The sequence below is a fragment of the Centroberyx gerrardi genome, chromosome 6 (genome assembly GCF_048128805.1).
Source record: "Centroberyx gerrardi isolate f3 chromosome 6, fCenGer3.hap1.cur.20231027, whole genome shotgun sequence".
NCBI lineage: Eukaryota > Metazoa > Chordata > Actinopteri > Beryciformes > Berycidae > Centroberyx > Centroberyx gerrardi.
In genome coordinates, this window is record NC_136002.1 from 10,711,745 (window position 1) to 10,737,912 (window position 26,168).

General features: G+C 40.9%; 2 protein-coding genes across 4 annotated transcripts in view; one reads left to right on the forward strand and one right to left on the reverse strand.

The window, feature by feature from the left end:
- Positions 1 to 17,153, reverse strand: part of LOC139919787 (beta-galactosidase-1-like protein 2) — a 33,085-nt gene extending 15,932 nt beyond the window's left edge. For all 3 annotated transcript variants that reach the window (XM_071909632.2, XM_071909633.2, XM_071909631.2), the window contains exons 1-16: positions 16,829 to 17,153; positions 15,475 to 15,660; positions 15,090 to 15,158; positions 14,524 to 14,619; positions 13,480 to 13,588; positions 12,670 to 12,762; positions 12,325 to 12,406; positions 11,206 to 11,270; positions 10,681 to 10,765; positions 8,080 to 8,223; positions 7,198 to 7,278; positions 4,459 to 4,565; positions 2,694 to 2,840; positions 2,110 to 2,181; positions 1,600 to 1,678; positions 1,356 to 1,443 (exon numbers count right to left, since the gene is read on the reverse strand). In XM_071909632.2, the coding sequence (XP_071765733.2) occupies positions 1,356 to 1,443; positions 1,600 to 1,678; positions 2,110 to 2,181; positions 2,694 to 2,840; positions 4,459 to 4,565; positions 7,198 to 7,278; positions 8,080 to 8,223; positions 10,681 to 10,765; positions 11,206 to 11,270; positions 12,325 to 12,406; positions 12,670 to 12,762; positions 13,480 to 13,588; positions 14,524 to 14,619; positions 15,090 to 15,158; positions 15,475 to 15,660; positions 16,829 to 16,917 (1,592 nt within the window). In that variant the 5' untranslated portion in view covers positions 16,918 to 17,153. The remainder of the gene's footprint in view (positions 1 to 1,355; positions 1,444 to 1,599; positions 1,679 to 2,109; positions 2,182 to 2,693; positions 2,841 to 4,458; positions 4,566 to 7,197; positions 7,279 to 8,079; positions 8,224 to 10,680; positions 10,766 to 11,205; positions 11,271 to 12,324; positions 12,407 to 12,669; positions 12,763 to 13,479; positions 13,589 to 14,523; positions 14,620 to 15,089; positions 15,159 to 15,474; positions 15,661 to 16,828) is intronic.
- A 716-nt stretch (positions 17,154 to 17,869) lies between these two features.
- On the forward strand, positions 17,870 to 25,573 carry LOC139919789 (beta-galactosidase-1-like protein 2). Its single transcript, XM_071909635.2, has 18 exons — positions 17,870 to 18,033; positions 18,287 to 18,355; positions 18,457 to 18,552; positions 18,635 to 18,743; positions 18,887 to 18,979; positions 19,264 to 19,345; positions 19,691 to 19,755; positions 19,969 to 20,053; positions 20,715 to 20,852; positions 21,105 to 21,185; positions 21,443 to 21,549; positions 22,034 to 22,180; positions 22,825 to 22,896; positions 23,157 to 23,235; positions 23,734 to 23,821; positions 24,521 to 24,632; positions 25,180 to 25,296; positions 25,463 to 25,573. Exons 1-18 carry the CDS (start codon positions 17,870 to 17,872, stop codon positions 25,571 to 25,573), a joined length of 1,815 nt encoding a protein of 604 aa, XP_071765736.1.
- Positions 25,574 to 26,168: the final 595 nt, after the last annotated feature.

Here is a 26,168-nt window from a genome sequence, read left to right on the forward strand (position 1 = left end):
TGAAATGCTGTCAGACCTGAACTGTGTGTAGTGAGATACTGGATCATTCTTTAAGAAGGAAAACCTCCAGTTCTTTGAAGGATGAAGGAGCTGGGGAAACACTTTGGTGACTGGGGAGGCCATGAAAGGCTTTGACTTCATCCTGGTGTTCATGACACCACACTTGAATTTGTTTAGCAGTGTGTATGGAGGCATCATCTTGGATTATGGGAACAGTGTTTGCACCCTAGGGTGCACCTGGCCCTGTAAAATGACCTCATAATCCTTGGCTGTTGTGCCACCATACAGAGCAATCAGCGGACCTAATGACTCCTACGAGATGGCTGCTGCATCATTACAGATCCACCTCCATGTTTAACAGTTGGCAGCAGACGCTGCGGGCTGAAGGCTTCCTTTGACTTTCTACAAAAGTAAACCTGTCTGGATGTAAGAAAAAGGGCAAAAAAACACTCATCAGACTATATTACTTTTTCCATTTCTCAGGGCTCCAGGTTTTGTGCTCGTTACAGCAGGTGACACATCTTTGTGCACCGGCCTTGGATACAGGGCTTACAAACGGCAAGGTTTCCTGCCATTAACAGCAGCTTTGAAAAGCTCCTGATGTACAGTTTTTATGAAGCCAGTGTCTCAGAGCCATTGATTCAATCCACTGGATATTTTTGAGGCCGCAGTATTGTGGCGTCTAACAACTATCATAGGGTTTCTCCCTGTCGCTGTGCTTCCACATCTAACTGCTGTTCCTCTTTGTCGATGCAGCTTGTCCGAGTTTGGCATATGCTGTAATGATTTTCATGACCTTTTCACTTTTCTGCTTTTTGCAGTTTTTGTGAGTGATACATCCGCAAACCGGGAATTGACTGGAACTCTGTATCTCTGTTTGTTGCCTCACGTTGCTTTGAAATCTCACACACGAGGTGACTGTCAGACCTCTTTTAAATCTGACACATACTGCTAATTAGCATTCATCTTAATATGACTCGCCTGTGTAGCTGCCTTTGTAACTGTGATTTAGTTACGTCAAAGTTCTCTTTCATGTGGTGTTTCCATTATTTTATCCAACCCCCTATAGGTTACAGTTTTGGCTTGTGCACTGCTGTTCAAATTCTAATTCTTCACCCCAGCCGTCTAACTTTCCTATACTGCTGATAATTTAAGATGTTTAACATGTCGGTGAGACAGTAAATTGAAAGGCTGTGTTCTGATTTCCTCATGCTGCCATCCAGCTCCCATTGTAATTTTCTGCTCTGTGTGAAGTGGGGAGCTAATCAGCTGGACTGAATCAGAGACAGGCAGGTGTAATGACAGAGAAAAAAACAACATGGAGGGAAACCGAAAAGTAAATGAAAGACACAAACCTGTTTACAAAGCCCGGCTTTATATCAAGACTATGAATGATGAAGTCTCGCAGGGGCTTCTTGTTCAACTCGATATCTCCGACGAGACCTGAAAGGCAAGTCAATGCTGCTTTCAGTTCTCTTGGGGAGATTGAGACACTGTTAATTAGTTTCTTTCATGCTCTATGATGAAAAAGATCATTTGGTAAGACTTACGTTAACTATAACATCTACAAAGCCATCGATATTTGAGAACAATTTGTACCTTTGCGCTGCTCATCCAGGGTTTTCCCATAATTCACTCTTCCACAGTTCTCCACCAGTAAACTCAGAGTTCTTTCTCCCTTCAGTGGACAAATACATAAAACGTGAGAGGCATTATTGAAATTGTGTTCCTCAATGCAAAGGATTAACAAAAAAATAGAGGGAAAAAAAATGCATTTCAACTGCACTGATTCAAGTAATTGATCGAGGCCAATCTTAGTCTGCAGTTTTTGCATAAGTTCAAAGTTGGCTACTTGCATTCTGCTTTGTTAGGATAAACATTTGTCTGAAAATTCGCTGTTGGCTTAATACTGGGACCTCGGTGCCAGAAGCATTTATCAGCATCCCCAGCAGCTTTCACATGCAGCGTGGTGTTAAATATTAACAACTTCATCCCTTTGAAAGAGACGAACTTAGCAGCACACCTACAGACTGGGCCCAAAACTGAATACAAACACAAAGAAAAAAAAACACACACACACAGAAACACACACGCATAAACAACGGGTACCTTCCCATCAAGGAGTGCAAGCTCTTGCATTTTATAATCCAGAACACCGACAAAATGTCTGTCCACAAAAACCTAGGAAACAGAGCAATGATTTTATGAGCAAGCTACAGTCAGGTGAGAAACCACTTAACCTGCTGCTAATGTGAACACATACCATCATTAAGAAAGATACACAAAGAGAGGAGGGAAAAAAAACAGTCACTCGCTCACAGATTACCATCCAAACCCAATATTTTTAGATTGTAGGTGAATCAAATTTGAATATCTAATATGTATTTCTGTTACGATGTTAGCTCTGCTCTTAGCACACAGTCTCCTGTGTGACAAAATGATCTGAACACCTGGCCTCTTTGTGAAACATAGCTTTACTTGTCTTTACATTACGTTTAGTCATTCATTAGAGTGTTTGGACATCGAGTTTGTGTGTTAGCCAGTTAACTGTATCCCACAAGTATGCTGAGCGGCAGTGTGTATCTATAACTAACAGGGGATTACAGCACAGTCACTGTCTCACAAAGTGAAGCGTAAGCGTGTGATGTGTCATTATTGACGTAGTGCGTCAGTGTGTGGCTTCCTGTCCTCACCAGCGCTCTGTCTCTGATGTTATTCTTGGAGCTGAGCGTTCCTCCTCTGGTGATGGTCGTCTCATACAGCGTGTATCCATATGACTGACCGTTGTTGTTGTTGACAGGGAGATTCTCCATGTTCACTGGCCTCTCTGACTTGAAAGGCTACAACATTATCAAGAAAAAGAGTTAAAGAAAGACACCATCCGCAGCACCGGTTAAAGCATTTTTGTGGCCTTGGCTTTGTAAGCTTTGTTCTGCCACTCCAAAAACAGATGTGCAAATGTTGCTGGAATTCAAACCTTTCAGAAATGCTTATGTGAGTGTGGAAAAAGCGAATTTAAATGGTTATATAAGGTTTGCTGTATCGAGTGTGAAAACTTTATTGCTCAGAATCTCAAAACTACTCCGCATGCAGATGGGACCAGATGATTCCAGCATCACAATCTCACACTTGCAAGAGGGCTTCATCAAAAATGATGATTCATCAAACGCAATGCAGCTTCTGTTTGTCTGGCTTTTAGAACAGTTACTCAGCAACATTCTCTGGGATAATAACCTTGGGAGGTGCACTCTTCACCGAACAATAAACAATCCCTGCTATGGCACAATTAACCACCTACCTCCAAACACACAGATACAATATCAAACTCGGACATCACTCTCAGTCTCTCTCTCGCTGAAGAGAAAAGGCTATTTTTTAAAAGGGTGTCTGGCTGGTCAGGGGCAAAGTAATTGTCGTCTCAGAGGGAAGCAAATTATTGCGACAGGGAGTGAATAATTAATGTTGTAAGCAACCGCCAGACGTGCTACATCTGTTTTGAATATAAACAGCCCTGAAGTGCGTGGTGTAAGTGGCTGAACTAGACTGGTGGACAAGAAAGCAAGCATACATGATGGCAGCCTCCAAACAGGTGGTTTAACTTCTTCTTTTGTTTCCTCTATTTAGCCAGGGAAGATTTTCCTTTGCATGCATGCTCTTTCCACAACGCCCTGCTTCACATTCATACATGTACAGTTGCACCATACTACAGTCTTCTACTGTTGGTCCCTCAGCAGGCCACCGGTGCAGATAGGGGTGAGTGCCTTGCTCACTGACAGTTGTTGAGGGAGGGAAGATTCAGTTCCCTCACCCAGATTTTCCCCATTAGGGATTCAAACTGGTGACAGACGACGGTTGCAAGCTCATTCCTCTCACCTTTAGGTCACCACATCGACCACATCTGTATCTGATCTTGAGATTTTCTGTGCTTCTTGTTTGATTTTTCTGGATTTATGTGTAGTTATAAAAAGATTCTAAGCAGTTCTTAGTTTATATGATAGGGGAACACAAGCCACATCTGCTGAATTACATAATAAGGAAAAAGAATACCCACACACTGATTACTGCAATCAGCAAGCTTTACTTGTGCAATGTTTCAACCAAATGTGGGTCTCCTGAATCACACTGAATCATTCTCACTTCAGTCAGCTTCAATTTTTTTCACCTTGCAGCTGAGATAAAAGGTGGATTTAGGATGTGCATACATAAATGTATAACCAGTGTCATCTTTGAAATCACATATTGCTGGTGTATGTTCCTGTTTTATTCATCTTTTATCCCATTTTTAATTCATGTCTGATATTTCTATTGTTTTTTAATTCATGTGGTTGGCTTTTATTTATTATTGTTCTGTTTTCTGTAAAGGACCTTGTAACTCTGCTTCGAGCGGTGCTACATAAACTAAGTTTATTATGATTTCCTGTGTCTTGGATTTTGGCACGCTGTCTGTCTGCAGCTCACCTTGTCAGTGAAGTGCAGGCTGTCCCACAGTGACAGGTGCTGCTGGATGACAACAGGCTGATATGCTTTCCTCTCCTGAAGAGAGGGCACTTCGGGAAGAGGCTTGGCTGACACACGAGGAGGAGAGAAGAGGGTGGGTGGTTCAGTCCGTCTGTCAACATATCAACTTATTTTCTTTTCATTTACCCTTTATTTATCCAGGGACACTTTTTGCATGAGTCCCTGCATTATTAAAACAAAGTATACATGATTTGGAAAAGATATCTAAATGCATACACATACATACACAAATACATAAACATGTGCATTGACACATTTATGAGCATACATGTAGATGTGCATGGAAAGGGAACAGGGAGGGAGAGACAGAGAGACTTTTGATCCTCTTTGAAACATTTCCCTTAAAAATCCCCAAGGGGAACACCTTAAACAAAAAAAACAAACTCCTTCCACAGCCACAAAGGCACACATCTGAGAGAGAAAGAAGAGAGGAGAGGGAGCGAGAGACAGAAGCTGCTTGTAATTTAAAATGGTAAACCTGGAAAAGGCCAAAACGGTGAACCTTCAAATGGTAAAAATGTTAAAGTCTAAAAACAATTTACAACAATGTTTGCGATAAGTGCTAAAAGATAGTAGAAGTGAGGATTCAACAAAGAAATAGATACTGAATGTCAGGGGGAAAGGAGACGCTATAAACCTCGTAGGACCCTGAGGAAGTCGGATGATTTATTTATCTTAAAAAGTTTGGTCTGCAATTCAATTAGTGCATTTACAATAAGTGGGTAAGTAAGTTCACTGGAAATCCACTGCAACTGATACTAGTTTGGGCAGATTATCGAGAACACTGAATTTCTAAAACACAAGCAAACAAGCAAAAACACGAATTGCTACTAGACCTTCTTCTCCAAAAACTGGGCTGTAAAAGCACTTTGTTTTCAACCTGACTGACCTGTTCGAAGCACTCTGCATTCTCATGTAGAAGTCGGCATCCTCTCCAGCCTGCGAATCAGTCAATACCAATCATAAAAGTAGCTTGTCCCTTGGGAACTGTCTGCTGCTTTTAAGGCTCCTTGGGTAAGCCATTTTGACCTTCACAGTAGCAACATCCAGTTTGTGCTCTATCTCACAAAACCCTCTCTTTACAACTATTAACAGTGGTTGCCCATGCCCTCTAACCGCTTTTAAAGGTGCTAAAGCATTCAGCGACACCAGCGGTCCCTCTGGAAAAGAGCTTGACAGCATTTCCTTACCACCGAGCGGGAACAGCTGGATCACTTAAGGAGAGCTCCGAGGATAATGGCCAACACCTTTCTCCTAAATGCTCCTCTGCGATGCTTACAAGCTAGTGCCTTTAGTAGCGCTCACTGTGTCAAAACGCAGCGGGGACGAGTGTGCGTTAGAAACAACAGTCAATAGGGCAGGTGTTTCTCTGGTGTAATGCAATTCTGTGCATCTAAGTCTGCCTCAGATATTGAATTTCTCCCCATGATAAATCTCAATTTTTTCCCAGTCGAGGAATTAGAATACAGACGAGAGCATGTCGAGGCCGGGCTGAGCGGGAGACACATGCTAGCAGAGTACAGATTTGTCTCCCGCCAGCAGATTTCCATTCAAAGCACATATTTTTCGACTGTCAGTGAACCAAAGCTAAGCATCTATTTTGTATTTCTGTTGGCCTGTTGTGATGCTAGCCTTGTCAACTTTTACATTTGGCTACCTTCACTGTGAACAGAATGTAAGATGGTAAGAATGAGTACTTTTGTAATGCTAACATGCATTAAGATAAATGGGTAACATTTGGTAGTGAGTTGGCTGTATCCTGCAAGAACCCAGATGGCCCGTGTGCAGCAGCGTATATTCATATATATTTCTGCAATTTTTGACAGCCATGAGCTGGGAAGAAAAACCCAAAGGAGAGCTGTCACATTGTCTCTTAAAAGCAACAGGGCTATTTCAAGAGCCATGTTGTCGTCAATCATCAGTGTTAGATATTCGAGCGATGAGTCTGAATGCGTGCCAAGTTGTGGGACAATAATGCCACAGGGCAAGGACTGACTCACACAATGCACATTAATTGACAACCAAACAATAATAAAATATCAAGCTGATCTAATTAGAGAATTAGGTCATGTGTTTGCGGTTGCCGAGTAGAACACAAGGCCTCTTCTCAGACTCCCTCTCATATCCAGGCCACTGCTCATTGTTCAGCAGACTACAAAACATAAGGATGAATCACGCACAGGCAGCCTTTCAAACTATCTTCAATCACCAGAACATTGGGTAAATTATTACTCTGTTGTCTTGGATTCAATCGCTGACCGCCAAACACTACGTTTCTACTCCTGGCCACAAAACACTTGAGGCTTCTACCTCCAACCACAAAACACACATTTTACAAATAGAGGAGGTTGGATTAGCCATAAACTTGACACGAGGTCAAGTATGTAATTTTTGTCACGGGCAGTAATTGAGGGCCTCTGTCTTGGGGAGAAATCTCATACACATGCACAAACACACACACACAAACCCGTATCTAATCCATCCTTGTAATCGTATGCACAGTTATCCTACTTTGGCCGGCATGGAACAGGTTCCACAAGGAGAATTAGCAAAAGTGGGGGAGAGGAAAGGGGAGAGAGAGCAAGAGACAGAGAGACGGAGAGGGAGAGAGAGAGGGGAGAGAGAGAGAGAGAGAGAGAGAGAGAGAGATGCTAGGCCCCTCTCAGCAACAACACTCACTGTGGTAGTGGCTGAATAAATTCCTCAGAAGATGGTACTTGGTGGTGTAATCCCCAGCCTCGGATAATGGAGCATCGTAATCTGAAAGATAATGCGCTATCAGAACAGCAGGCACGGGAGCCGGGGAGAGAGGCAGGAATGCCTCTTACCGTGGCAGATGATTTCACTGTGCTCCCCTATCAAACATCTTGAGACAGCAGCGGGCCGAGAGACATTTTGGGTTATCTTGACAGAAAAAGCAGCCTTTTTGAGGCAAAAAGGTAAGTCAGGGAAGTAAACACAGGTATGAAGACTGCTGAAGGTCAGACGTGGCCTCCCCTGCTGCTGAGCATTTTTCACAATTCTCTTCTTTTGCTGAGGAACGAGGTCATAACAATGTTAAGCACCCTCGAGGAGGATATAAAACCCATTGTACCATCTTTAATTTACATTTCCCATGCATTTTATTAGGTAATGAATTCATTACCATGCACTGAGTATTCAAATTCCAAAGCAGCTTAAGGTCAGAGGCTGGTGAGAAGAGACAGCGCCATCTATTGGCTTTTAAAATATCCTCTTCACATGTTTCTATGTACAGAGTACATCAGCTCAGACTGTGTTTATTCTGTGTTTTTGAATCAGATTATTGATGAGATCACTGATTATGTCTAGGCCTGAGTCAAATAGTATTTTCAAACAAAATGTATGAATTGTTTTATCCTAATTAGGTGCATAGTGCTTTGCCATATAGGAGGACAAAGCAAAGAGTGCCAGAAAGTCTGAATGGGTATTGACATGCAGTTTTTGTGTTGACTCCCTGAATCAAAGCCTACATAAACAAACTCAAAGTTGTCTCTTGTCCATCATGAGCAAAACAAACATAGATTCAATAAGTACACATACCATAGCTTGTCACCATAGGTTTAGGTGCTGGCGTTCCAACGGCAAATGCCCCACTCATGAAGCCAAAGTTTGTCCCTCCATGGAACATGTAGAGGTTGATTGACATGTCCAGTTTAAGGATTTCAGACACCACAGCCAACATCTCTGTCAAAAAAGTGAGAGAAGCAAAAGATATAAAACCGCCCACTGAGTAAAGCAGAGAAAAACGGCTACAAGGCTAAATAGTAGACCCATGAGTAAGAAAAGAAAATGAATTAATTTAGCTTTAGCCTTAACAAGCCAGAGACATTGTTTCAATAATCCTATTGCCCTCAATTCCACTTCAATTGAAATATGGATTGACCTCTACCACACATCATATTACAGGCTGCTATAATTTATTACAGGGCAAACCTGACCCCCGGAAAAAATTGCCTACCTCCATGGACAAATTAGCTACCTATATTTTGCAGGGAACACGGCAGAGCAAGTAATTAAGTATTAAAATTGGACTTTAGTGCTCAAATTGGACTGACTTTAATGATTTGAATCAAGGGCATGAGCTATGGTGAATAACAATTTAGCAGAGTGAGTGACAGAGCTGGACTTGATTAGTCTCATGTTGGTGGCACTAGCCGTGACCAACTGCTGGGTGTGGCGGAGTCCACAGAGCGGTGAACTGTCAAAGACACAAATCCCCCTGAATATTCCAGGGTTCATTTCACAGCTGTGACACTTTCTGCTCGGAGAGAGAGAGAGACTCTTTTCTTTTCCCCTCTCTCACTGAGGAGAAAATACATACGGAAGCGAGACTGCCGGCCCTTTTTATTTTCATTTATTTATTTATTTTGAAGATGTGGATGGCTACTGGGAATGACAAAAGTAAAAACGATGCCTGAGGCTCAGTGCTGTGTGTTTGAAATAAGACATTTCCAAGAGCGCTCTTGATAATACCGGGCTGTGTGACCGCCATTCATTTTTACATTTGCAAAACAGGTACTATCATTTATATCATAACTGTACACTAGGCCAGAAATATTCCCCACCTGGCAGTAGCGAGTAGTCGGTGCTATACAGATGGTGTGTGGGTTATATGAGTCGGCCACTGGCTCTATATTGTACAATATATACATATATTGTACTGTGACACATTTGTGAACCTAGAGAAAGCCATCCATGCTTTTATCTCCTCTCACTCAACTGCTGTAATTCTCTTTATTCTTCACTCAGTCAAAAGTCCCTCTCATCTACAGTTAGTTCAAAACACAGCAGCCAGGCTTTTAACTAGAACTAGGGGAAGGGACCAAATTAGATTCTAGCCTCCCCACTCTAGTTACTACTACTTGTCCATTTCCAACTTGATTTTAAGATTTTACTGATCACTTTTAAGGCACGGTTTGCTTGGCTCCTGATTATATTACTGACCTTTTAACCTTTTAATGAGCAGAAGCCATTGACTGGAATAAAAGAGCACACCCTGAGGTCCTTACTGGTCCTCAGACAAGGAACCTTTTGGCTGTTCCAAAGTCTAGACTCATGACCAAAGGTGACCAGGCCTTTGCTGTTAGGCCCCAGGCTTTAAAACAACTTGCCTGAGGATATTAGGCTAGCCACATTAGTATCTTCTTTTAAATCTCTATCGTAAACACACTTTTATATACTTCCTTGTTCCAAGAGAAAGACTGCAGGAACAATCTGACCTTGGATATTTACATCAGTAGTGATTTTCAGCATGTTATGCTCTTATCTTATTGCTTCTAGGTTTGTTGTTTTATGTTGACCTGTATTTTTGCCTTGATTCGATTGTGTTTAGTGTTTGCTGTAACTTTACTGTCTTTTGCCTTTTCCTGTTCTTGTTTTATTTTGTTAATGTAAAGCAAATTGTAACTCTGTTTTGAAAGGTGCTATACAAATAAAATCTGTTATCTGATATATGTTGAAAATTGTGTAAATGCTGCTAATCTAATACTACTCACATGGTGATCCAGTCTGTCAGCTAACCTATGGCATACTGTATGTCCAGGTGTGTGTGTCTCATGTTATGGTGCAGACTATAACTACTGTAACACACAAACAGTCTATGACTTATAAGAGATTGTACCATAGGTAAAGATAATTAATGGGAAAGTGCATAATAATATGTTCCAATTAACCCCAATTTATTTTAATACACCCAGGTGCAAGACAATCCCTGGTGTGTGTGTGTGTGTGTGTAGCTGCAGCAGAAAAATGTAGGTGAGTGTGGATGCAGAGGAAGTGGGAGGAAATAGGATGAAGAAATCTGACCCCATGAACATCTATTAAAGCATAACACCTCCAAACTGAAGTTCAATACACACAGTGAGAATCAATGGAGTATCTGTGAACAATGCTGTACAAAGAATTCTTTGAAATTCGGGCATCTGAGCATCAAATATGTGGACCAGATACGAAGTTAAGAGGATGGGACACAGACTTTGGTTTGTGATACTTATAGTTCACAACCCACCATGCATGAAAAGCATATAAATCTCTGACAAAGCCCTCAAACAAGGAGGAAACCTGTCTTCCTGTCTGCACAGAGTCTCTTACTGTCAGAGAATCTGTCTTGATCAGTCAGTACTGAAACAAAGCCTGTCTTACCCTCAGGAGTGAAAACGTGGTGAAGGCCCCCCCAGAGGTCGAACCAGCCGGACCAGTACTCCATCACCATCTTCGGCTTCTGAGGCTAGGAGAGGGAAAAGGACTGATTTGGTGTTCCAACGGTTTTGGTAAGCAACACTGAGTCACTTCAACTGAGAGACAATGTATCTGTATGACCTTCTAGTTACTTTCAATGCCTACACTTCACTTCATCTCCATCTCCTCTTCATAAGTGAAGTCATTTTAATAGGCGATCTCAACCTGGATCTTCACCTGGATGTACTTGGTCTTGTAAAGAACGGGCTCCTAATAATGTGTATATTCAGTGTAGAGGCTGGTGCTTGATGCTTTGATTAGGTCAGATAGGATAAACCCTACTAATGAGTTTGTCTCCTAAATCAACTTGCTGTGTACAGGCATCTTGTTTATTAAAAAGCTTGAGACAACACTTGAACTGTTGCCTGGATTTAACAATGATGATAAATGAGCCAACCGCTTAGGCAGCGGCACACAAATAAGACTCACTTGTATTCCATCCAGATACTTGATGCCATCCGGGTTCAATTTCTGAAAATTGATGGTTTCTAGTGCTTGAGACAGAACAAGGCAATATGTTATGTATTATACACTAACAAAGAGGCAGTGCATCAGTTCACCATTAAGAATATCTTTTTTTTATCTCGTCTTCCCTCTTACTTACATCTAACAGCAAGCCTGTTCCATCTCTACTGTGCTGTGGCTTTCAGTGGAGAAGGAAAAAGTTGGAAGTACTGCACTCTAAAAAAGATTTGTTTGTTTTTTTCCCTTACAGATTCTTTGTGGGCCAGATAGCACTTTAGGAACCATCGCTATTTGAAGAACCACTCAAACCACAAAAAGGTTCTCAACTTCTATTTAAAGAACCATTACTGGTTCCATGTAGTGCCTGGTATTTCCATATCGAACCAAATCATTCTTCAATTGAAATCCAACATAAATGCAACTTTCACAGTGTTAGGAAACGGTCTACTGTAAGGTTCTGCTTAGGAATCAACCAGTGAGGCATTGATGAACTCAAACTGTTGAGTCTCCACCTCACTGACGATATAACACGCAAATCAGAGTAAAGAAACTTGTTCAGTTCTTAAGAAAGTTCTTAGAGATGAGCCGGAACATTTCTTATATTCTCAAAGGATTATGTATTATAAGAATAACACCCCAGAGGACACTGTCCAGTGATTATGAGAATGACAGTGATGCATGCTTTGCTGTGATTATGAGCACAGAAGTATCCATAATCACGGTAATAAGCATCCTCAAGGTTATTATGGCTTTTATACAACGATTACCAATGTACATGCATTGTCTGAGTTGGTGGCAGTCTAAAGCATGGCTGACTGTGCTTTGTGGGAATTATCAGCACGGTTTGAACATATTTATGTACATAGATTTGTAGGTTATGTACCTGTTTTATAAAGGTTTCATGTAGAAACATTTGACTATGGTCCTCTAAAACAGTTTTTTTGCCTGCCTGCCTGCCTGCCTGCCTGCCTGCCTGCCTGCCTGCCTGCCTGCCTGTCTGTCTGTCTGTCTGTCTGTCTGTCTGTCTGCCTGTCTGTCTGTCTGTCTGCCTGTCTGCCTGTCTGTCTGTCTGTCAGACAATACCTCCTTGCACTCCTCCAAGCTTTAGTCCTTCCTGGTTGTCTGAGGTCAGCAGCAGCTCTGTGATGCCCCGAGACAATAATGCCTGGAGAGGAAGGGAATTATGAATGCAGCTAAACACAACAGTGGATGCTCTTGTAATTGCTGAAATTTGAATGTTCTGATAAAGCAAAAGAGAGTGAGTGAGAGAAGGATAGAGTTGAGAACAAAGTAAGAAAGTGCATCTACTCGCTTACTTTCATGTATGAGCATATGGTGTATCTGCGTATATCTGTGTACATATGCATACATATGCGTGTGAGCAACCCAATCAACCCTCTTAAAATACTGTACAGTTATGATTCTTACCTCCTTGATGAAAGGCATGTATTCAGTGTCTTTAGCATAGGAGCCATATTCATTCTCCACTTGAACTGCGATAATCGGGCCACCCTTGGAGTACTGCATATCAATTAGCCAATGAATAGAAGAACATATATTAGTGCAACGGCACTTTACCATTGTATCCTCAATATAGCTGAATTTTAAAGACACCATTAAATGGAAATAAGAGCTTATTTAATGATGCATGGCTCTGATAAAAAGGAAATAGGAGAGAGGATACAAGTTGAACAGTCAAAGTGTGCATGGTGCATTGTAATTGGCGACAGTGCTAGCCAGCAACAGCAGTTATTACACAGAATTTGAAGAGTTGGTGACAAAAAACGATGAAGCAGCAATGAAATATGACTGTAATTAGATTTTATCACCATACTAGTTCTAACTTATTGGGAACACTGCCGATTTTTTTTTTTAATTGCCAGCATGTGGTGAAGATAAATTAGCAGAACTTTGTATCCATGTTACCAAGAAAACAAGAATCAAGTGAAAAGATTGGTCTGTTTGGAGCATATATGTCCTATAGGCATATTTTATGAATTCTCCTCTGTGTCATTTCCATACCTTATAGTTAGTACATTACTCAAAAACTCTAAAACGTCATTTTTTTCTTCATGGGTGCCTTAACAATCTTCCAATATTCTAAGTTGGTAAGCAAATATTTAGCTACTAATGTTAGTAACATCTATCTGTAAGCGACATAGACCAATAAATGAATAAATATGCTTCCCGAGAACACAATTACATTTGAAATTTGCACTTTGCTAAAACTGAAACTACCTGATGTGGAACAACTCTCGTAATGAGTTGATCGAAGAAGGAGTTGACTGCGTCAGTGAACCCCGGGTACGTCGTTCTCATCTTCATGTTTTTATCACGCAGCAGCCAACTGAAAAGAAATCACAACAAATCCTTTAAAATGTCATATATCTGTGTAACATACCACGCAATTTCCTCAATGTGCCGTGCTGTGAACTCTACGTTTATCAGCTCGGCGCTATCAAAGATAATCGCACTGACAAGAGCATGACTATCATAAGATGTGGTGCAGTTGAAGTCACACTTTCTGCCCCGAGAAACGCACTGTTTTGACGATTATCAAATACAATCAAATATTAACCTCGCATTCCCTGAAGGCAAAACTACTCCAAAAATAACTTACTTCCAGACTTTTTCCCTCCAACATCTACCCCTTTATCTGTCTGAATCTATTTTGATTACAGAACTAAATGAATGTGTAAATTTATCCTTTTAGGGAGATATGCCTGTCAGATTTGGTTATCTTTCCCTCCAATAAATCTCTAAACGTCTGATAAATAATCTGTGACTGTGATCTGTAAGTAATGGTAACAGTTAAAAGTATTTATTTGGAGTGATAAGTATCATCTTCTATCCATAGTATGTCTTGCACTGAATGTGAGGCCCTGCTGTCCTTGTATCATGTATTTTATCTGCTGTGAAACTCAGTAAAGTGTCAATATTTCTTTGCACCAATCTCAGCAAGACAAATCCCTGTATATTTATTGTACTTGATTCTGATTCCAGCAGAGGTGAAACAGGTTAAACAGAACACAGAGGCCATACGCTTAATACATTTCAAGTTTCTCCCTAGAATTCTTTGGATTTAGCTTGCAGCAAAGACACCTCTGACAGATCGCCTGATTAAACATAATCCATTTCACAACAGTAATAATGTCCCATGATGCAGATATCAGCTGATTGACTGCACCGTGGCTTGTTGAAGGAGGCGAGGCATCAGTCACTGAGACAATACAGAAAATATGCAAAGCTAACAATCTACTGAAGCTCTGTGGTTTTTTTTACCTGGGCAGCCCCCCTAAGTCCCACTCAGCGCAGATGTATGGCCCGGGACGCAGAATCACCCACAGACCTAGGCTGGCTGCTAGGTGGAGGTAGGCTCTAAGAGATGGATACAGAATATCCTCAACGGTAATTTATCTGCTGAGTATAACAGATATTCTGTGGCAAAACATATACCATTCATTCACAAATACTTCACTTAAGATATTATATGAGCATTTTAAGGTAAAGTCTTTCAGTTTTTGGAGAAAATCTGCTTCCTGCATTGGTTGAATTGGATGGGATTTATTTCCAGACCTGGCAGGTGCAACAGTTTAACAGCAAGCAACTTCTTGTACAGATCAATGCCTTCATAATCAATAGATCAAGAATAATGGCTGACACTGACAGTGCGTAAATTAGTCCAAAATATTTCTTTACAGAGACCATACTTTCCCAGCAGCATGACATTAATCAAGCCTGTGGGTAGTTGAGAGCTTGTGCAATGCAACAGTGCCACCTGTGGGAAAACAGCGGCTCTCCATCAGACTCTAAAAGTCCCTTCAAGTCCTCATTCCACCAGTCCTTACTCTAAATCCAGCTGATCCTGGAAGTTGAACACCCCTCTCTCAGGCTCATGCAGGTTCCATGGCACATACCTGAAAAAATAAGTTAAATCAAATTTATTCTTTGCATGCCTTCAATATTAAAACAACAGTGCATTTATGTAGTTCATAAGATTGTGACTTGTTTGTTTCTTATATTGAAATTAATTATTCATATCCTTTTGTTCCCTAATGAAAGCATGTCATTATTTATAAAGAATGTCATCTCAAATGATTTTTGATTGCTTTGCTTCGCTTGGGTTTATTTTGATTTGATTTCATCTGTGTATAATCCTCTCTAGTAAACCAACTGTGTGATTCCAGTGTTCAGTCCGGTGATTCCAGGTGTAGTGGGTCAGTGGGAGCCTACGTTGTGAGAGTATTGAGGCCACAGGCCCTCATCTTCAGCAGCCGGTCCTCCCAGTAGGCTCTGGGGACACGGAAGTAATGGATGGAGCCTCCCAGGATGCGGAAGGGCTCTCCCTCCAGACTGAACCGGGAGGAGTTGGCCCTCAGACCCTCCACACGGCTCATCCTCCTCACTTCAGGGCCACGTCTGGAAGACAGAAAACAGTTGGCAGCTCAAAAAGACAAGTTATGTTGTTGAACTGCTGCGATTTAAGGCCTGGACCCCAGTTGCTCCAGTGATGCTGCTCAGTAGTCAGCTGTAGAGGACTGCAGTGAGACTGGGCAGCTCCTAGGTGTGAATGGGTATTATTATCAGAATCAGAATCAGCTTTATTGGCCAAGTATGTACACACACAAGGAATTTGACTCCGGTTTTTCGTTACTCTCAATGTACTTACGCAGAATAAATATACAGCTAAAAACAAGGACAACAAAATGAACAGAGGTAAACCTAAACATCTAACTACTATGCACAAATATGCATACATATATATATAGAAAATATATATATATTATTATTATTAATTATTATTATGTATGTAACCTTCCTCCCCTTTGCCACTACTTCCCCAGGCCACTGCTATAAATACAAAGGTGTTCTTTCTTAGTCAACTTGCCAGGTTTAATTAAGGTTATTCAGCATCCTGGAGGCATTTGATACTGACAACAAATAATTTATCATGGCACACAACTCTCAAGGAGTCCATTAACACACACACACACACACACACACACACACACACACACACACACACACCACACACACACACACACCCCAGTGTAGAGTACTGATAGCAGTAACACAAACGGTTTATCTCCGACTGACCAACGGTATTTAATTGAATCGAGACTTACATAGCGAGTTGAAACACTGCTTATCTTCACTCCTCAACACTGACACAATGAACGGCGACATTAACACTTTATACGTGTCAGTCATGTTCAATGTCCACAGGTCAACCAGGTCAGGTGAAAGTTCACAGGTGTATCATTGGTGCCTCTGAAGAAAGCTAGTGTCTTTAAAATTTAGACTTTAGTCAGCATTTCTGCGTTTTCAAAAGTTTCTATTAGTCTATGTGTTCTGCATGTAGAAACTATAGTTAATTGAGAGGATAATATTCTGACCAGGCAAAGCTAATAATCTGTAGCTAATATCAGAGAAGCCCTCAGAGTCCAAACGGCTGTAAACTTCACAACATTTTACGTTTACAGTGGGCGGGAGCAAGTTCATCCTGAATCCAATGCCTTAACTCGGACTATGGGAGTTGGGAGACGGGTATTGACTTTCTCCAGGCTTATAAAAGTGTTTGCCTTACCTTGTGAATTGATAAGCAATGAGTCCGGCGATGGTAAAACATACTAAGAGCCCGTATCTTTGCTTTAGGGACAGGCGAACAACAACCATCGAAGAGCTGTCCCTTGACAACAACGACACGACGGTGGAAGTTACAGTGACAGCTGCACCTTATGCGTTTCTTGTGCTCAGAAAAACGAGTTACAAAGCGCATACTATCTACAGTAACAGTGCTCTTCTGAAGAAAAAAAAAACGTCTTCCCAAATAGCTGTAGTGGATAGACAGGACGCCAGAAAGAGTGCGTAAAATAATCAGGTTTTAGCGGAACTACCAGTCAAACACGGTTACCGCCACATAGACTGTAATTACACTTTTATCCACTAGGAGGCAGCAGCGGAGTCTAGCCTCAAACTACACAGTGATCCCAAAATACAGCTCTCTACTTTTCAATGTAATCTCTCTCTCTCTCTCTCTCTCTCTCTCTCCTCTCTCTCTCTCTCTCTCTCTCTCTCTCTCTCTCTCTCTCTCTCTCTCTCTCTCTCTCTCCCTCCCCCCCCCCCCCCTCTCTCTCTCTCTCTCTATCTCTCTCTCCCTGACTGTTAGAGAGAGAGAGAGGGTCACAGAGAGCGCTATTATATTGTTGTTCTGAAACAACAATAGTTTCCCTTATCCACACAGTGTTTGAGGCCTCCCAGCACTGTCATCCCTTCAAACGCTCCCTGGCAAGCTCAGCGTCGCACATTGGCAGTACAGATGCTGCATTTTTTTCTGTGACAGTTTGGGACTTTCATATTAACACTTGGTAAGGTTTTCTTTAATTGTACTTGTGTGAAGGTTGATTGTTTTGGTGCAAGCCATATACAGTATGTACGTATAATAAATGTATCATTTGAAGTACCTTTTGTGTAGCCATATTACAATACCCAGTAGCCCATTTCAAAGTGATGCATGTGTACGTTTCAGTGTAATCAACACAAAGAGATTAGCTATCAGGACTTTCTTTCAGTTATGTGTTAACTGACTAGTTGTTTGTCTTCCAGACGTGGCCCTGAAGTGAGGAGGATGAGCCGTGTGGAGGGTCTGAGGGCCAACTCCTCCCGGTTCAGTCTGGAGGGAGAGCCCTTCCGCATCCTGGGAGGCTCCATCCATTACTTCCGTGTCCCCAGAGCCTACTGGGAGGACCGGCTGCTGAAGATGAGGGCCTGTGGCCTCAATACTCTCACAACGTAGGCTCCCACTGACCCACTACACCTGGAATCACCGGACTGAACGCTGGAAATGTTACTGTTATTTTGCTGGGAAAGATCACACATTTGCATTAAGTGCTTTCAGCAAAAAAAGTTTGTCATGAAGTGCTTTACAAGGCAACCAAAAAAAATACATTTAAAAACAAAAGAGAATGAACAAATCACAGTCTTATGAAGCACAAAACCGCTTTACTTTGAGTATAATGAATCTCTTTGTTGCTTCCTTGTTCAGATATGTGCCATGGAACCTGCACGAGGCTGAAAGGGGAGTGTTCAACTTCCAGGATCAGCTGGACCTTAAGTAAGGCTTCAGTCTTCTTCTACTCCCTCATTGTAGAATCACTAAATATAACAAAAAGGGCACGCAGAATGATTAAAACATAAAGTGTCTGTCTTTCTCAGGGCCTTTATCAGTTTAGCAGCAGAGTTGGGTCTCTGGGTGATTCTGCGTCCTGGACCTTACATCTGCGCTGAGTGGGATTTGGGGGGGTTGCCTAGGTAACACCATCTGTCCATTACTTTAAAACATTGCCATATAGCAGCAGTATGCCGCTCAACTTATTCCTCATGCTCATTTCAGTTGGCTGTTACAAGATAAACACATGCAGTTGAGGACAACGTATCCTGGATTTGTAGATGCTGTTAACTTGTACTTTGACAAGATTGTGTCACTTGTCAAACCGCTGATGGTGAGTCTGTGTTGTCTCTAATGGTCATTCTGAGTCAATGTTTTGTTTCAATGCTATGTCAAAAATACCCTAAAAGCATAATAGGGGGATATTCAATCAACAGTCAAGCGTGCATCCATTTTTCCCTTGTTTGTTTATTGAAGTTTGAAGAAGGAGGCCCGATCATTGCAGTTCAAGTTGAGAACGAGTACGGATCGTATGCCAAGGATGAGAAATACATGCCATTCATAAAAACCGTGAGCTTCTTTATTTCCTATGATCTTTTACCGCAATGTTTAGATTTTATACTAACAGGGTGAATTCAGCTTTGTCTTGACATGAAACAATTAGGTCAGTAATTAATTTGCGTTTTTTGTATCTTTATTTAAAAGCATCCTTCTATTTGGATTAGAATGTTCTAAATGTGTGATTTTGTCTAACTTGAGATACTGCATACTTGATCAGGAACCTCCTGCTTCTCTCTCTCTCTCTCTCTCTCTGTCTCTCTCTCTGTCTCTCTCCTTTTTTCCTCTTTCTGCAGTGTCTCCAGTCCAGAGGGATCAATGAGCTCCTGCTGACTTCAGACAACTGGGAAGGCTTGAGATGTGGAGGAGTAGAGGGAGGTAATGAAGGAGTGAAAAAAAACGTAGAAATTCAGAAAAATATTGCTTAAAACATATAACATAGTGTCTATTTAATGATGTTTGCCCTCCAAATACATATATTTTTAAAGATGGAATTGTTTATATTTTTTTATTATTGAGCAATTAAAGCAACAGTTGCTTCTTAACATAGGTATATTGTGTTTTGGATTGAAACCCTTCCTACATCTCTGGTGAATCTCTATTTTGCTTGTTTACTGCATCTCCTCACAATCTCATCTCACTTGAGTCTATAGTATTTACTGTCCATTATGTATATTTGCCATTCTTCAACATTGTTTCTCATTTAAATCTTCCTCGTTTTAGTTCTAAAAACAATAAACCTTCAGAGACTGTCCTTTGGAGCCATACAGTACTTAGCTGATATGCAGGTAGGTGATAGTCTGATATCTGGCTCTTTGTTATTGGCTGCTTGCAGTGTTGAAAATCTAGGAATTTCTTAGCTAATTCTACTTTTGCATACATTGTCAGTAGTCAGTAATGTAATATTGTGTATCTTATTACAGCCTTGCTACGGTGCTTTACTGAGCAAACGATAGTAGGTAGTAAAATGTGTATGATATGACGGCGTGTTGTGTTTCTAGCCCCAGAAACCTCTAATGGTGATGGAGTATTGGTCTGGATGGTTTGACGTCTGGGGAGAGCATCACCATGTTTTCCAAGCTGAGGGTATGGACACACCGGCACACAGGCACTTTTTTAACCTTCATTTTTCCAGGGAACTTTTTTGCTGAGTACAAGGTCATTTTCGGCATCGCCCTGCATTACTTTCATACAGTTATACTCATATTCACACATGGGAGCTTCTCAGAGACCAACAGGAAAACTGCGATTGTCCTGTATGGCTGCATGGGCAATAACTCAATATTATCATTTATTGCCTTTCAGTGGAATCGTGTTGTGATGATATTGTGATAGTGTGATGCACAATTATGTTGTCTAAATTGATGATAAGTACATTTAACAACTGACAAAATGAGGTAGGAAACATTTTAAGGAATATTACTTGAAATTTTCAGTTTAGTTTGACATTGCATGCAGTCCAATGGGATGAACATCAATTTGATTATTTAACATGTGATTTTGCACACATAAACCATATCGTCATATATATTGATATGGTGATATTGATAGTAAGTGTATGAATGAAATCTTCTCTAACCTTTAGGCTCCCACTGCCACAACTGCAAACTCTACTCACTCACTGCTGCGTATTACTATTTTACTCACTATATCATTATCATATAATTCGCTGTATTATGCATTACTTATTACTCACTATACTGTATATATTATGTACCCAGTGATTCTGTCTGTCGCCTCCTGACAGACATGCTAGCTGTAGTATCGGAGATCCTGGAGCGAGGCGTTTCCATCAACCTCTACATGTTCCACGGTGGAACCAGCTTCGGCTTCATGAATGGAGCGATGGACTTTGGCACCTACAAGCCTCAGGTCACCAGTTATGGTGGGTAGGAATCACCTTTTGGCACAACCTAATGGTGGAAGTAAGTCTCAGATGTTACTGTGATATAAGTGATGATTTTAAGATCTTTTATGCATTTATGTAATATGTTTAAATAGTTTTCAGATGAACTGAAATATCTCGTATTTCGTCCCTTTCCCCCTCAAGAAGTGAATTTCTTTTTACCAGGCTATTCTTGTAAATATGAATGTGTTCTCAAGTTCCCTGCCCTGTTAAATAGATATTTATTTGCAGATTATGATGCTCCATTATCAGAGGCTGGGGACTACACTACAAAATATCAGCTCTTGAGGAATTTATTCAGCCGATACCACTGTAAGGACTCTTTAAGCATCCGTGTGCAGTGATTGGAGTGTTGTCACTCAGCAGAATGCAGATGTAACATTGATTTCAGGGAAAGAACCAGCAATACCTAGAAATCCATTTAATGACTCAATTAGCCGGAGCATTAAGTATGCAAATGGGTATTGGGTCTGTATGCCTGTGAGCCATTGTCTTAAAAAATGCTTGTAATGCTGAAACAGTTGTATAATTAGCATTACATTCATGTTTTTCTCCCCCTTGTGCTCCAGCTGAGCCTCTCCCTGAAGTGCCCTCTCTTCAGAAGAGGAGAGCGTACCCGCCTGTTGTCACCCAGCAGCACCTGTCACTGTGGGACAGCCTGCACTTCACTGACAAGGTGAGCTGCAGACAGACAGCGAGACAGAGCACCTGTCTTCTGTCATGGTTTATTTTATAATCCAAGCTATAGAAAATCCCAAATAGGACCCGGTGAGCTTCAGACAGACAGAACATCTTTCTGTGTCTGCGTAGCATCCACTTATCTAGATGAGAGCGCACCGCATGCTGCTGATGCTCAGGACAGATGTCGCACACCTGGCAGCTCAAATTTGCTTATACATCATGGTGACAACGCACCTGCTTGTTTTCTCAAGAATCCCTCATATGCCATTTGGTGGATGCTTTCATCCAAAATGCCTTACAATGTCATCATATCAAGTTCCTAACCCCAGCACTGTTTGGATCTTGCTCTACCCATGGAGCTACTCTGTTACACATCTCATTTCAGGGTCTTCAAAGGTCTGGTGTTGACTGTGTGATTCTGCAATAACCTGCTACCTAATGTGATATTAACTGACATGAGTGATTGACTGTTCATCCAGCCGTATAGGTCAGACAGGCCAGTGAACATGGAGAATCTCCCTGTCAACAACAACAACGGTCAGTCATATGGATACACGCTGTATGAGACGACCATCACCAGAGGAGGAACGCTCAGCTCCAAGAATAACATCAGAGACAGAGCGCTGGTGAGGACGTACAACAGACTGATACATACAGTATATTATACAGTGGGAATGGGACAATATATCAAAAATTCAATATATCACAACACAAAAATGTGACAATACATATCGTGGGGCGGAAAAATGAATCGAGATATTAGCTGCATTTTATTCTGCAGTACCAATCACAAATCAGACGGCTTGCCCATCACAATTTTACAAGCACTTCACTTTGTTATATTATTTGAACTTTGTAATGACATTTCTACATTGTTGTTTACATTCTCGCAAGCCAATGCCATCACTAGCTAGATTTGTGGCTCAGAAATAAACATAATTCTGCACAGTCATACATTGTTGTCATTGAACTTTTAACTGAATTTTTTAAATTATTATATGGTGTAGTGGTTGTATTGAATCGTGAACCCCATATCGCGTATTGAATCAAGATAAACATAAATTCTAACTAAATTAGAATTTACATAAGACTCAACGGTTACAGAGGTTCAACAAGGTTTAAGGACATTTAAGTAGACAAAAAGCATCTTCTCTGCCTCCCAGTATGGCTATGCGTTACTGAAAAGGCCGAGCACACATATATATTAGCAACAACTGTGGTCATAAATGATCCTCACATTATGATTTTAGGTTTTACTACTGTTCTCTAGGTTTTCCTGGACAGACAATCTGTCGGCAGTTTGGACTACAAGACTCAGGAGCTAACACTGCCTGATGGAAAGGTACTGTGCTTGTTTTATTTCCCTGTCTTTATTTCTATTCTAGCCCTCTCTTTCAGTCTCCAGAATGCATAAAATTTAACACCACTTTATAGATTGCACTATTTTAATAATGATTTATTAGCCAACTTTGCATTTGTCTTCAAAGGAAAACAATTGTGTGGCTTATGCAGACCAGCAGACAAAGATTGGATTGTCTTAAAGTGATCATACACATTTTACTGCAATAACACTCTCATGTTGTATGTATTTGAACGCTGAAGGGAGAAAGAACTCTGAGTTTCCTCGTGGAGAACTGTGGCAGAGTGAATTATGGGAAAGCCTTGGATGAGCAGCGCAAAGGTATTCTAGCTTCAAACATTAGTGTCATGCGCTGTGTAATGCTTTGTTTTATTGCTTTTACACCAGTTCAGTGGTCTCAAATGTAAGACTCTCATTTATGTAAAACATGCTGTGGGTTGCTTATGCGTATTTCAGCAGCAAATATTATTCATAGCTTCAAACAGGCTTCCAGACCTGAGTTAAATCATCCTTAGCGTTCATTTTAACCTGCTTTGCGTGTCAGGAGAGAGGAGTTTACTGCATCACAGTTCAGATAATAACGGTTAAGTTGTCAGTCACAATAACATCTACTCAGTTGACTCAGACACTTGAGCAAGTCAAACAACTGTGACTGTGTAAACTTTTGACACTGTATTTGTTCTGTGGCACACCCCACCCATCTAGTACCCATGTTGGGCAGAACAAACCATCAAACAAGGATCTGTAAATGCTGTTTGACCCAGACTGCTATGTCTGCACTGTATTGTTTTTCTGTTTTCTCTAACTGTTGTGTTACAGGTGTTGTGGGAGACATTCTGTTGAATCATGCCCCTCTGAGAGGCTTTACCATCTACTGTTTAGATATGAAGCCAGGCTTTATAAAGAGGTTGGTTATATTCATTTCTACTTTATTTCTTGCTCATATCTGACTTACCATGGCCAGTCTAATGGAACTGTGGTTCTTCATACACTTCAGACACTAATAGACCTTTCATCGTATCAGTTAAAGGGCAGATCCACCCTAAAACACTTCAATGCTGTTAAAAAAAACAACTATTGGCAATGTACTTTGCATGATGTCATATCGAGATATTTCCAGCGCAGGTACAGTGAAGTTTGATAGTAGAAAATGTTCAACTATTTAAAACATCAACAGTCAAATGTCCCATTTTGGTGTCAGTCCCTCAAAATCAAAGAGCAAGGGCTTCTTTCTAGACTTGTTTTGCACCGCCGTTCAATAATCATACAGGGAGAAATCCACTGTACAAACAGCAGAGATAAAAATTTCTCCACTGACAGTAGCCTCAATAGACCATAATGCAATGCAGCCATGTGTTTTGAGTAAGAAACCTCATCAAAACACTTTTTCACAAAATAACTCATTGCATTGAATGCACTGAACATCTCAAATCCATGATTTCAGTGTAAGATCCAATGGTTGATTTTTCCATCAACCCCCATCCTGTCTATATATCTTACCTTGAAGATATATTTGTTATGACCCTCCAGATCCTCCTCCTCACATGTGCCCAGACTGATTTTAGACATGAACATGAATATGAATGTGAGTCTTATCTTGTTTCAGATTAAGTTCAGGCCAGTGGAGGTCCGGCTCCCAGCGGCCCCCCCTCCCAGGGTTTTTCCAGGCCAGACTGCATGTGGACGACCCTCCCAGAGACACCTTCATCAGACTGCCTGTGAGTTCGACAGCCACTCAGCTTCTCCCTTGAACTGGGTTGTCTAATTATAGACCTGCTGGGAACCACTGGAAATTTTCCAATACGGACTCTGGTTCTAATACTTCAAATTCAATATCATTTTTAAAGCAAAACTCTCTTTGCGTGTTGAATAAAAGCATATTTTATAATGCAGCATAGTATCATATTTTTTATGTTACATTTGTATATCTCTTTTGCTTTTCTAAACAGAATGAGACCTTACTAAATTGATTTTCTCTGTAAAATTCCCAGAAATTAGTAGGAAATTGGAGACGTTTTTCCTCACCTTCTGATACATTCTGATACCTTAAGATTAACATCAGCACTTAAAAATAGCATTTTTATAGTATTTTTTATATAGTATTGATATCATTGTTGTTTGTATCAGTGTTATTTTTTCAAAACCAAGCCCTACTCTCTGCAGAGTTGTCATCGGTTCACTGGCATGTTATCTACTCCCACTCAAAATGATGAGAGTTTAAAATAAACTTTCCACAGTGTCAGTGTATTGATCATCCATGCACAGGGTTGGGGTAAAGGAGTGGTCTTTATCAACGGGCAGAACCTGGGACGCCACTGGCTCATCGGTCCCCAGCAGTTCCTGTACCTCCCAGCTCCTTGGCTCAGAAGTGGAGAGAACCAGGTACGCTCCTTATGTTGGGAGATAATGGAGATAATGGCTGTCTTACATGCTGTTCAACTTTGATTGTGGCTACATTAGGCCTCAGCCTTCTGCTGTTTGTTTCTAGATGCTTTGTGATAAATTGCATCTGTTACATCTCTTGTTGATTTATGATCTTTTCTTTCAGATCATTGTTTTTGAGGAACAAAGAGCTGATGGGAAAATACTGTTTGCTGAAAATCCTGACCATGGGAAGACAATTGATGTTTACAAACTGCCCTTTTGCACACTGCTTTGAAAATAATGCTGTGCAATACAATGCTGTGCAATACAATGTGTGTGTGTGTGCGCGCGCGCGCGCGCGCGCGCACACACACACACACAGAGAGAGAGAGGGAGAGAGGAGCATTTTATTGATAATGGCTGTATGAGAGCATTATAATTAAAATAGAGTCATTGATTTAAAGTAATCAATTAATTAACCATTGCATTTCCAAATACTATTGTACAGCATTATGATAAAATATGTCTTTTGGAAATCTAAAGGTCCTCAGTTTGGGTATAACGACTTCCACCTTGCTACTGATTCTGATGCTTAATTCAAGTCTTGTGTCTTTTGCCCTCACGGAATAAAAATGTTGCTGCATCTTGTGATTCTTTTCTCATTTGAGCGTGACCTTTGTTCTGATTAGAATTACGTTGTTTGGGCCGACGACAGCATGACACGCCCACACAAGCTTCTCATTGGATCACTGGCTTGTCTTTTAGGAAAGCGAATTTCTCTTATTCACAAAGACAACGTAAGTAACAAACAGCTGCGTCAAGCTCGTCAGAAATAGCCAGACTAAAACCGGAAATTGTGCAGTCACAATAAAAGCGTAATATTTATCAAT

Excerpts from the sequence above, each read along its gene's own strand:
- LOC139919789 (XM_071909635.2), top strand. The coding sequence starts at position 17,870 with ATGAGCCGTGTGGAGGGTCTGAGGGCCAACTCCTCCCGGTTCAGTCTG. Across the intron at positions 18,744-18,886 it reads CACTTGTCAAACCGCTGATG|TTTGAAGAAGGAGGCCCGAT; the intron begins GTGAGTCTGTGT and ends TGTTTATTGAAG. Across the intron at positions 21,186-21,442 it reads TTTATTCAGCCGATACCACT|CTGAGCCTCTCCCTGAAGTG; the intron begins GTAAGGACTCTT and ends CTTGTGCTCCAG.